The 12,878-nt window shown below is 27.5% G+C and overlaps 1 protein-coding gene across 1 annotated transcript; it reads right to left on the bottom strand.

The window, feature by feature from the left end:
• Positions 1-4,034: 4,034 nt before the first annotated feature.
• On the bottom strand, positions 4,035-4,199 carry B0T23DRAFT_324217 (uncharacterized protein; the record flags this gene model as incomplete). The annotated part of the gene is made up of 1 exon (XM_062835406.1): positions 4,035-4,199. A coding segment is annotated over one exon (165 nt), but the record flags the coding sequence as incomplete, so codon positions are not given.
• Positions 4,200-12,878: the final 8,679 nt, after the last annotated feature.

The raw sequence follows: 12,878 nt of genomic DNA, 5'->3' as shown, positions 1-12,878 counted from the left end.
CCTCTTATCTCTCGTTATTAATAAACCTAAATCTATAATTAAAAACATGCCTAGTACTAATTATACTAATAATTTGAAAGAAGGCGAATCCCTTATTATTAGTCTTATACGTATTATTATATATTTAAACGGTAGGGTTCTAACGCTAAAGTTCCTCTCCCTAGGGATTATTCTAATAGAGGGTAGTCGGTTTATTTTTATTATTTTAAGTACCGTTTATTTAATTAACTTTAAAGTAGACCCCCTTCTTTGTAAGAAACTTTATTGTAAGTTAAAAGGAATTATAATTTATATTAGACTCCCTCTTAAGACGGTACCGAAGATTTATTAATTGCTTATTAGTAAAATAAAACTTTAGAAATTGGTTATACAATTATTTAATAATATAGCGATTCCTAACGTTGGGTCGGTTAAAATACTAAAAAACGAAGGTTCTATATTCGGTTTGAAAGACCCCCTAGATCTGTGCATTTTTATTAGAAGGATGGGTATGATATTTATAGCCATCTTTAATTTCGAAGGTCTACTTTATATTATTGGTTGATAATGCCCTAGTAATCCTTCTTTAAGGGTATTCTATTTTTAATATTAAAGTAGTACGATTATATACTGTACTCTTATATATCTTGCTACGGTTATATTTAAAGTCGGCTCTAGTTGGTCCAAATTCTCGATTACGGGTATTATTAATTTTCATTTTAATAAATTAATAATTGTATTCTTTACCCTAGTCCTTCACCGCTTTAGTAACTTTATTGAAATAATTATATTAAATTGTAAATACTTTATAGAGTAGAGGGTTTTTGTTAAATTCGTTATTACTATTATAATTGGGTAATTAGGTAGATATAAGGTTAGTCGGGTCGGGAGCGCTATGGTCGTATATATCCGTCAGCTAGGGAGTCGTTGTATTAATTATTTATATTACGGTTAATTAGGGAAATGCATTGAAAAGTAATATATTAATCCGTACTATCGACTAAATGTAAGCGCTTTGTTTACTTTAGTAGTACTTAGTAATATATAGGGTAGTAGATTAATTATAGGTAATAAGGGTAATAATATATAGTTTGGTAGAGGAAGTAATACGATAAAGTATATATTAGAATAATTATTAAATTAAATTGGTTAGGTAGCTAGTATAGTACGAGGGTGGCTAGTGTAACCCTTAGATGGGTGTAATGGGTTGAAATCTGGGAGCTTGGCGGGTTCGGTACGTGCTAGATGGGTGCGGGTCGGTTGAAATTCGCCAGGGTTAGGGTTGTATATGGGAAAAAGAAGTGGGGGTCCGTATAAATAGAGATTCTAGTCCGTATAAATAGATATTCTCTTATTCTAAGAGGGCCGGTTCTACCCGGCCTCTTATACTTATTAATTAATAGCAATTATTTAAGTAATAACGGCGGTAATTATTCTACTCTATTTCTCTTTAAACTTTTTAATAAAATTTTTATTAGTATAAAAAATATAAAATTAGGACTTTATTTAGGGATAAACCTTTTTAATAGAAATTCGTATTGTAATATTAAAATTAGTAATAGTAATAAGAGGGGGGGTAGCGCTAATATATTAACAACGAATATTAATTTATACTATTAACCAATCAAACCCCTCTTATATTTCGGTATTAATAAGGCTAAAAATACAATTAAATATATAATTGAGGCTATTCTTACTAACAATTTAAAATAAGAAGAGTTCCTTATTATTAGTTTTATATATATTATTATATATCTATACTTAGGGGTTGAACTTCCATTACTCCTCACACTATAGATAAGTCCAAAAAAGACTATATGGTTTAGTGTGTTCATTGTTAACCCATTTGACGGTATATTAGATACCCTACTTATTAAGTTCTTTAAAAATTGCTTAAAAGGGATTATAATTAATAGTTACCTCCCTTTTTAAAATATAACAAAGGTTTTTAAATTGCCTTTTAGTAAAAACAAGGGTAGGGAACTTTATACGTACATTTTTAGCGATCTTACGATTTATAATAGTGGTTTAATAAAGTATATATATACGAAAGCTTTATACTTATTTTTAAAGATACTACAAATTTAAAGGATAATATTAGGGGGGTAATTATAATAATCCTCTTTTAATATAAATATCCATTTGCAACTATATACTACTAATAATTTAATATACCCCTTCTGAAGGTAATCCTTTTTATTAATTAAAATTAACCGAAAATATTTTTTACTATAGCGGATAAGGCTAAGTGAATATTGAAAATTAATTCTAATCGGACTAAAGCCGTTAGTAATATAATTGGAAGAGTATATTTTAATATAATTATAACTTTAAGACGAATTTTATTAATATAGTAATATCTTAAAACTTTTAAAAGTATTATATTAAATTATAAGTATAAAGATTATAATAGGTTAGAGATTAATAATTTTATTACTATTTTTATTATTATTATTAGATTTGTTATTGCTAGAGTTGCTAAATTAGTTAGAATTGCTAGAATCGCTATTTGAAGGAGTCTTATACAACTCGATTTTAATTTAAATAAAAGTAGGTTCAATTAGGGTAATATTCGTTAGTTAATTAGAGTCGCCCGTACTATAATCGTATACGGGTTAGGTTGCTATATCGGCTATTTGTATTATAGTTAGCTGGGGAAATGTATTGAAAAGTAATATACTAATCCATACCATTGATTAGATGAGAGCGCTTTATTAATTTAGCGATAATTGGCGATACGTAATATAGTAGATTAATGAGGGTAATGAGGGTAATAATAGGTGGTTTGGTAGAGGAAGTAATACAATAAAGTATATGTTAGAATAATCGCTAAGTTAGATTGGTTGGGTGGCTAGTGTAGTACGAGGGTGGCTAGTATAACCCCTAAATAAGTGTAATAGGTTGAAATCTGGGAGCTTGGCGGGCGAGGTACGAGCGGGATTGGTGCGGGTCGGTGGTGGGCGTGTAGGGTTAGGGTTAGACGTGGGAAAAAATGTGGAGTATAGTCCGATAAGACGTTTCTAATAGTACGAGTAGACTACCTCTAAAAAAATAGTTACTAATAAATTACCTTTTATATTCCTCCTTATTCTTTATATATTTCTTAATAACCTTTTTAATTTCCGTACGCAATTTTTAATCAACTTTAACGCTAAAACTAGTACAATTTTAATTATAATTAGCGAAGGTAATAGTAAAGGTCAGATACATTTTTCCTTTATCACTACTCTTCTTAGTAGTAGCCAAATACAATTGTACAATTCGGATCAGAATTTTACGTACTTTTCTTAGAGTTATTTTAACGATCGGGGTTTTAGTACGAAATAAAATAAGAACCGGTCTAACTAACTGTTATAAGGTTTTATAAGTTTTATTAATTAACTATATAATCTTCCGGTACTCTTAAATTATAGAAAAATTAATATTATTATTTCTAATAATATAACCGTTAGCATATACAATATAGAAAGTAGCTGGGAAATAGGCTATAAAACGCTTACTAATAATAATTAACTCCTTTATATATTTTCTTTCAAAAATAATATTGCTAAACTTAATAGTAATTATATGAACTATTTCGAAATTTCTTCTAAAATACAACTCCTGGATTTTGGTATTGTTAAACCTAATAAGAGTATTAAATTCCTACTTTTACTAGGATCTATTGTAACTACCCGGGATTAAATCATTTAGGAGACTATTCGAGAAAAGGGCAAGCGTAAAGTAGGTACAATTATTAATAATAGAATATGGAATAACCGAATTTATATTAATTAATTTATCCGTACGATCGATAGTACTATGAAGAATAGAGTATAGTTCATTATTATATAATATAAAAAAATAGTTGGCAGTTATAATCGGTACTAAGCGTCTACCGTTTTCCACTTTCTTAAGGTTATAAATAAAAACGCCTTAAATAAAGTAGAAAGATTTAGCGAGGAAATAGTTCAATAATTATAGGAATAATGATTTTAATTAAAATTATTATTCTTATTAATAGTATACTTATAACGAATATAATTAAAGAATTATCCGAATAGGACGGAGTCTATTTAGTCAATAAGATCGGCTATAAAATTAAGTAATACAACGCATATATTATCTATTCCCAAATTAACAATCCTACTAGGAATACTATTAATAGTATAACGACTAAGGTATTTTACCGTATTAACGAGTACGCTAAACCGGGGGTCGTACTCGAGCGATTGCGGGGCGAACTACTAGTTTGCAATAAGACTATATAAATTACCGTCGCAATTAGAACCGTTAATCCAATTACTGAAAATTACAATTCTATTATTAATAAGCGGCGGGGATTTTATATTAATATCGTCTATTTTATCATACCGAAATTGTAACTAGCGAATATAAAATAAAGAAAATTATTAAATAATAATTAATCTAACAAAATTAACATATAAAAAGGGGATTAAAAACGACGCCGAAACCGGAAACGCCGATTTCTAATCGAGGAGTGCTCTAAAACGAAAATTAATAACGGCAATCGATTTAGAAGGGTCGTTTATATCCCTTATAATATCCTACATTAAACGTAGCAACGGCGTTGTATTGTCGTTACTAATAATTATTGATAATGGCGTTTGTAGGTTCGAAAATAGCGTCTACAACCCGCTTGCGGAAATCTTAGTATGTAACGACCCTAAAGCCGTACTTATTGTAAAGACTTCGGAAAAAACGGGAGAAAATAATAAAATATTCAAGATGTTAATTATTAGAATAAATAAATTTACGGACTATGATACTATTTTGACTAAGGATTAACGTTAGGCTTAAGAATTATTTCTCGAATTCATAAAGGTATATATTAAAAAAATTAAATCCTTATAACCCGAGGCTAATAAACTTAGGACCGACCAATTTATTATTAAAAGGGATTTTAATAATTTAAAAAAGGATCTTCTAAAAAAGATTAAAAAAGGTACTTAAGAATTATTAAAATACTAGGCTAATATTATAACGAAAGCTATCCCGAGTAAGATTAGTACTACCCTTTTATAATTATTTACTATTATTATTAAAAAGTTTACCTCTCTTAATTTCAAATGGTAGTTTATAATTAAAGGAGCGACGATTACCACCGAGTTTATAAATTATTCGAATAAAAGTATAAAAACAACCCTAACGATAAATTTAAATAAAGAGAAACCTAACCTAATAATTTATATAATTATTAAAATATTAATAATTAGAAATCATATAATGATATTCAATAAATTTATATATTATTAATATTAGTAGAATCAAATATAGGCTAAAGAAATCTTCGGTCCGAATACCTTTATTACTATAAATACTATAGGAATACTAATTCGAAGTGTACCCTAAATTAATATTAATAACTATACTATAGTAGAAATTTTGATAAAAATGATATAAAAATAACTATTATTAAAATTCGGCCGTAGAAGAGAAGGGACGGAGAGAATAGAAGCCTACTTCTAATAGAAATCGCTACTATATTAGTAACGTACTTCCTTTAGGATAACCTCTTCCTCCAGGACGGTAGTATATATCCGTACAAACCGTTCTAAACTTCGAATAATATCCAATAAAACTATAAATATTAGAAAATTAGATATATAATAAAATTCTATCGTTAGGAAGATATTTACGCCCAATATAACGAAGTTAAATATAAAAGAAACTACTTTAATAAAGTAAATTACCCTTCTAATAAAGATAGATTATTTATTTATTATAAACCGTATAGGAAGAAGGGTTACTTTAGTTTTAATATAAAGAATATTCTATTTTTTAGAAAATTATTATAAAAATATTCATTGCGTATACCGAAAGGCTATAAGTATTCGCCCCCTATAAAACCCTATTAAAAAGGTATTAGAACTAATGATAAAGATTATAAACGAAAATATCCTACCGAATACACTTCCTAATTCCCGTACTATTATTACCTTAGCGAAATAATTAATAAGAAGCGTGAAGCAAGGATAGTTAAGGAAAATTACTAGTTAAACTTCCTTATTAAAACCTTTAGCCCTATAGGGCCCGATCGATACTTATTACCTATATTTATAAAATATAGGAGAGATTTAAATATATAACGGTAATAGCGCCTATATAACTATAGCCCCCCCTAAAAAATAATACTTTTATCCTCTACTATAAAACTAAAAAGAACCCTATTTTAGGGTAATTAATAGTCCAATTAAAAATACTTTATTAAAATACAAAGAAATTATATAAAAAAGGGAAATTTCTATTCGAATAAGAGGAGAGCTACAATATTATAATAATTTAAAAGCTAAGTAAAAACCTAAATGAAAATATTTACTATCTAAAAGGCGGAAGGTAATTCAGGGTGACTTATTTAAAAGGGGGAAAGGTAGTAATATATATAAATAAAAAATAGAATTTAAAAGACTTAAATTTGTAATTTAAGAAAGATTAAATCATAATAATATTTAAAAACCAAAGAAATTGAACAATTGTCCATTCTATCTACTCTCCTATTCTAATATAAGGAATATTAGAATATTAATAGAGGTCGCCGCTTTTCGAATTCCTCGAAACCGGGCCCCTAATAGAAAACTAAATTATAATCAAGAATTTCAACTTTTACTATTCCGATTAAAATCTAAAAAATAGGACTAGCCTAGGAACTATTCGCTTCCTTACGTAGGGATAATATTAAAAATTCAATTTATTTACCCCCCGTAGCGAACTAATGAAATTTAAGAATATAATACGAGGAGAAAGGGATAGGATAATTAATTATACATAATTATTACCCGGGGTCGAAACCGAATATTAGGGGATATGATAGTATAAATAAACCGGTTCGGACTATTACCCTTAGGAAGTCTAAATCCAATTAGAAAAGAGGAATAGAAAAGTAGAAAAAGAAGAAGAATATAAGTAAAGTTTTATAAATATAGTAAAAGTAAAGGAGGTAGTGGAAAAACGGATTTCGGTCCCGGAAAGGATTAATATAATAGAAAACATTAAGTTCGCCTTTTGTAAATTTGATAGAGAATTTACAAGTATTATAAAGGAATTCGTCCTATACTAAAAGAAAAGTAGAAGGAAAAAAGTATATTAATAAATATTAAAATATAAAATAATTATAAAAAAGGTATAGCGGATATATTAAATATAATTTAAATACCGGATAATATTAAATTAAAAGGATTCTATCGAAGTTATAATAAAGAAGAAGAGAATAATAGTAAAAATATGATAAACTATATAGCGCAAAGGTATTATAAGAGTCTTAAAGAACCCGAATAGATTTTAATTACTCGAGAGGTAAACTTAAATTGAAAATTACTGATTAATAGATTTACTCAAATTACCAGCCCTTTAAATTTACGAAGGGGTAATAGAAATCGGAAATTATAATAGTAAAGCCGAAATTCTTACCGACCGCTTTTTCCCGAAAGTAAATATTCTTATAAATTATATACCGAATTAAATTAAATTACTAAATAATATTAACCTATTAACTATTAGTAAATTAACTATTAGAAAGGATATTTAAAATGTATTCTCCCGGATAGCGCCTAATACGGCCCCCGGGGTTAATCAGTATTTAAATAGGTCTTTAAAGTTATATAAATAATTATTCTAATAAATTATAGTATATTTAATATCCGTTAACCTCCAATTTAAATATTTGCTATAGCTATTTAAAGATTCAAAAATAATTATCGTTAAAAAACCCAGAAGGAATACTACTTAACAAAAACTAGCGGGCGTATAAAGGTTTATATCGCTATTTAATAATATTCAAAAAATCTTTAAAGTACTAATGGTTAAGAGATTTATATAAGTAGCCGAAGAATTCAATCTTCTACCGGAGGCCTAAATAGATAACCGAATAAACTATTTAATAGAATTTATAATCCGGGTAATTATTAATATAATATATATAATTTAAAAGTTTAGGGCTATAATATCCCTTATACTCTTCAATTTAAAAAGGGCGTTTAATAGAATTAACTATAGGTAATTACTATATACCCTGTAGGAAATACGGTTCCCGATATAAATTATTAAATAAGTAATTAATTTCATTACTAATAGAAAAGGTTCATTCTTCTGTAATAACGAAATATCCCGCCCCTATACTATTACTATAAATATAGCCCAAAATTCCCTCCTCTCCTCTATTCTATTTATTCTCTTTATTACCTTACTATACCGAAAGTTAATTATAATTCTAAATCTAATTATAATGAGCTTTATAAATAATACCAATATTATTATAATAATACGTACTATAGAAGAAAATCATTAGACCCTATAAGTAATATAGGAAATATATTTAAAATAAGTAAGGATAAAAAATATATAATAATAATAATAATCTTGTTCCCTATACTATATAACTATAGTGCCTTTTTGGCATAGAGTCCTTCTCTAATTCCCTAGAGGGGAAAACCGTACGGCGTTAAGCGCCGCCGGATGAAACCCCCTAATTATATTTCGGTCGTAGGTTTTACGCCGCTCGTACTTTATTTACAATTATAATAGTTCTTACTTACTATTATAGCAAATTAATTTCGTCTCTCCTACCGCTACGTTATTCTAATAAGAATAATAGGAATAGGATTTAGATTTAGAGCGCTGCTTCCTTTTACTATCCCTCTATCCTAATATCTACCGCCCTTTCTTCTACTTTTTCCCTACTACCCTATCCTATCTTCCTATTTATTATTATACTTTCCTATTTTTTTATTCTATCTATAATTACTTCTACCCCAGACTTTTACTTCCTACCTTATAATTCTACCTTTAGTTATAATAGTATAATAGCTTTCTCCTTCCTTTATATAATCCCCCCTATAGTACCCCTTCTTAGTTTCTATCCTCCTTCTTCCCTATTGTAATTTTCGTCTAAAATAGTTTTTTTTAACTATTATTACCCTAACCCAATCGATTTAATTTCTAATATAGAAGTTTCTTCCCTTAAATTATCCCTAGGCCCTACGTCTCTAGTATATTTGGAGTCCGCAGCCTTCGCCCGCTTCCTTTATAATTTTCTTAATTTTATAATTCTTTAAAATTAATATAATTTCTCCCTTATCCTTCTAATCTATATACTAACCCGGTTAATATTATTTATAAAATTCCTTATTTATACTATATTTTAGATATAATTATTTATTTAAAGACTGGCAATAAATTTACCTCTATCGATACCTTTTATATAATTATTATTAGTAAGATTTATTATATTTTGGTGTCAGGTAGGTTTTTTATTTTCTTATTCCTTTCTTCATTATCATTTGATTTTTATATCATCATTTCCGGCATTTAGAATACAATTTATATTTATATTACTAATAAATATATATTAGACGTCCCTATTAATCTTTACGATATCTATAATACTATTTAAATAGTAGTTATTATTGTATTATTAGGTAGCTAAATTAGTTTTAATTAGAGATTCGAATCCTTTGTTCGTATTGTTAATAGTTTTACTAATTATATATATATACATTTAAAATATAACGACCTCCCTATTGATATTTTTACCTTTTTCCGCCCCCTACATTCTAATATTATCGACCTCCTATTAAAGGGTTACTATGAATTAATTATAAGGGATATTTATTATAGCCGTACCCCCTCCCTTCCTAGCGGCGGCGTTATAAACCCGGTCTAAATTATCTCCAATTTTAACGGTAGTACTATTACTCCTATATATATTATATCCAATAGTAGCGTTATTACTACTCCTACTTATATAATTTTTAATACTAATAGTAATAATTTTACTCTTAGTAATCTAATAGCCGTCGATACCCCCGGTCGCTACGCCCTAAATAAGGATTAGGTTTAATAGCGTTGTAAGGTTACTATAAATTAAATTTATATAATAGCGCTATTCGAATAATACCTCAAATATAATTAAATATTTTATTAAATAATGTTTTAATTTTTATTATAATTATAATATAAGTAATACTTATAGTTAATATAATTATCCCTTCCTTATTTTTATATTTTATTATTAGTCTCATACACGCTAACTATTTACATAGTTCGCCCTATAGGCATGCGGTGCTACTTCGCTCGTAGTCGGTAGGAAAAACCGTACTATAATAGCCAAATGAAAACCCTCCGCTTCGCTATCGCTACAGTGCTGTATCGGCTCCGTGCCGTCCTGTTTTCCTTCCTCTTAGTATAACCTTACTGTTATAACCGAGGCTATGAACTTTTGTTGTGTGCGCGGCCGACCCTACCCCGACCAGTCGCCGCCCTCCTTCCGTCTTCCCGCCGTTACTTCCTTACAGTCGGTGGCCTTTCATCCTATCTTTCCTTAATTATATTTTATTATCTTAGTATTATTAATATTTTGTTCCCTTCTTAGGAGTGTTTTACGAGTTCTTTATATTACTTTTTTTTTAATTTAATTATTAAACAGTATTCCTTTAATTTTCTTAATTTTAATATCTAAAAAGGAATCTTTTCGGTTTTAATTCCGTTGTTTAAATATTCTTAAAATTTTTCTTTTATTAGTAATTAATTTTTAGGGTTTAATTAAAAGAGAGTATCTATATTAAAGTAATTTGAAATTATATAGGTAAAGATCTCCTTCCTAAACCTATACGTATAGATAAGTATTAGGATATTTAATACTTTTTTCTAATAGAAGAAAGCCCGAAGATTAATAGTCTCTATCCTAATTTAGATTAGGAGCGAATTCTTTATTTTAATTAATAAGTATAATTTATTATTTTTATTCTCTAGCATTTATTACTTCCCCTTTTTTTATATATTAATTATATATTATTAGGTAACCTCTCTACTAAATTTGAAGGTAAGGTTAATAATAATAAATTTATACCGCCGACCTAATTTAATTACTACTATTATTAAGTAGTAGTTATAGTGCAATACCTATTTTCGATTTATTACGTCCTTTAACTACTTTTTTTAGTCGGCGGTTATTAGTTCTAAAATTTACAATAGTAGTAATTAAGTCCTTAGCTCCAAAGGAGGACCGGCTACTATTGCTAATAATTTCTCCGTTAATACCTATACTTCGGCCTACTAAGTTTTAATTATATTATTTCCTAATTTATTAGTAAGTAGCCAACCCTTAGTCCGTTAGGTTTAAATATAATTAATAATTTAAATTATAGTCCCCCGGACGAACCTAATTTAGTCCGTCCTAGCGAGCCTCTCTTCGAAGGTTCGGACCCTTTTATTAAAATAGAAATCGAACGGCGGATAAAAAGTTTCTATTTCTAAATTCTATACTAGCGTAGCCTTATATACCCCGGCGATAACTTTTAAATATTTAATTTGGTATTTTATTAGTTTAATTATTATTCTTCGTAATTTCTTATAAATTTTAGTCGGTTAGTAGAATATTAAAGTTCCATACGTAATAGTATTACGAATATATTTAGTATATATTTCCCTTATCCGAATAAAGGAGTAACCCTATATCTTCGCTACTAATCTTATAAATATATTTATTTAGGTTTTTATTTTTTATTTTACTACTTCTATATCAATTTCATAATTGAATTTACAATTTAATTAAACCTTTAGAAATGTTATAAATTTTATTAATTAAAATACTATATCCCCGATTTAGAAAATTTCTATCTTTAATACCTTTATTCGTATAAAATACATTAGCTCCGTCTTATTCACTTTAAATTCTATACCTTTCGCTACTACCTATTCTAAATATATCCCCTATATTGCCTATAAGGTCCGGTAATTCTCTTCTATAGTATACGTTATTATAATAATATTAATATTATTTATAAAGCCGATTATAATTATATTCGGGATTATAATTAATTTTTTATATAGTAGGGTAATAAAGAGAATAAATAAAATAGGGGAGAGGGGGGAGCCTTGGGGTATATTTATAATAATAGTATAGGGGTAGAATATTTTATTATTAAAGAAAAGGGAACCTCTTCTACCGGTGATAAAATTAATTATCTATTTTATAATTTATATTGGGAATTATATTTCCTATAGAGTATATAGTAGCTACTTATAATTAATTCTATTGAACGCTCCTTTTAAATCAAAGAGTATAAGGGACGTTACAACCCCAAGCTTTTAAGCCGTATGTATTGTATTAGTAATTACCCGGATTATAAATTTTATTAAATAGCCTACCCGGTTATTTATTTAACCCTCCGGTAGGAAATTAAACTCTTGGGCTACTTACATTAATCTTATAATTATAAGTATTTCGAAGATTTTTGTAATATTATTAAGTAACGATATAGGCCTCTATACATCCGCTAGCCTTTATTAAGTAGCGCTTTTTTTAAATTTTTTTAAGGATAGTTATTTTTGTATCCTTGAATTATTATAAGAAATATTCGAATTAGAGGTTAGCGGATGCAAAATATATTATAATTTACTAAAATAATTATTTATATAATTTTAGGAATTTATTTAAATATTAATTAACTCCGGGGGCTTTATTAAATACTATTCGGGAGAATACATTTTAAATATCCTTTTTAATAATTAATTTATTAATAATTATTAGGTTAACGCCCTATAATAGTTTAATTTAATTTAGTAAATAATCTATAGGGACGTTTACCTTTAGGAAAAAGTAGTCGGTAAAAATCTTAGCCTTACTACTATAATCTCTAATTCCTATTACCCTTTTGTAAGTTTAAAAGGTTAATAATTTAAGCGGATCTATTATTTAATAACTTTAAATCCGGGCCTACTTCTTTAATAATTAAAATTAATTTAAGTTCTTTAAAATTTCTATAACGTCTTTATACTACATAGTCTATTGTACTTTCGCTATTATTTTCTTCTTCTTTATTATAGTTTTAATAAAATTCTTTTAATTTAATACTATCCAACATTTAAACTATATTCAATATATCTACTACACTTCCTTTATT

Source organism: Neurospora hispaniola, assembly GCF_033458365.1.
Source record: "Neurospora hispaniola strain FGSC 10403 chromosome Unknown B0T23scaffold_8, whole genome shotgun sequence".
Taxonomy (NCBI): Eukaryota; Fungi; Ascomycota; class Sordariomycetes; order Sordariales; family Sordariaceae; genus Neurospora; species Neurospora hispaniola.
The sequence above is the reverse complement of the archived record's forward strand: the minus strand, read 5'-3'. Positions and strand labels throughout refer to the sequence as shown.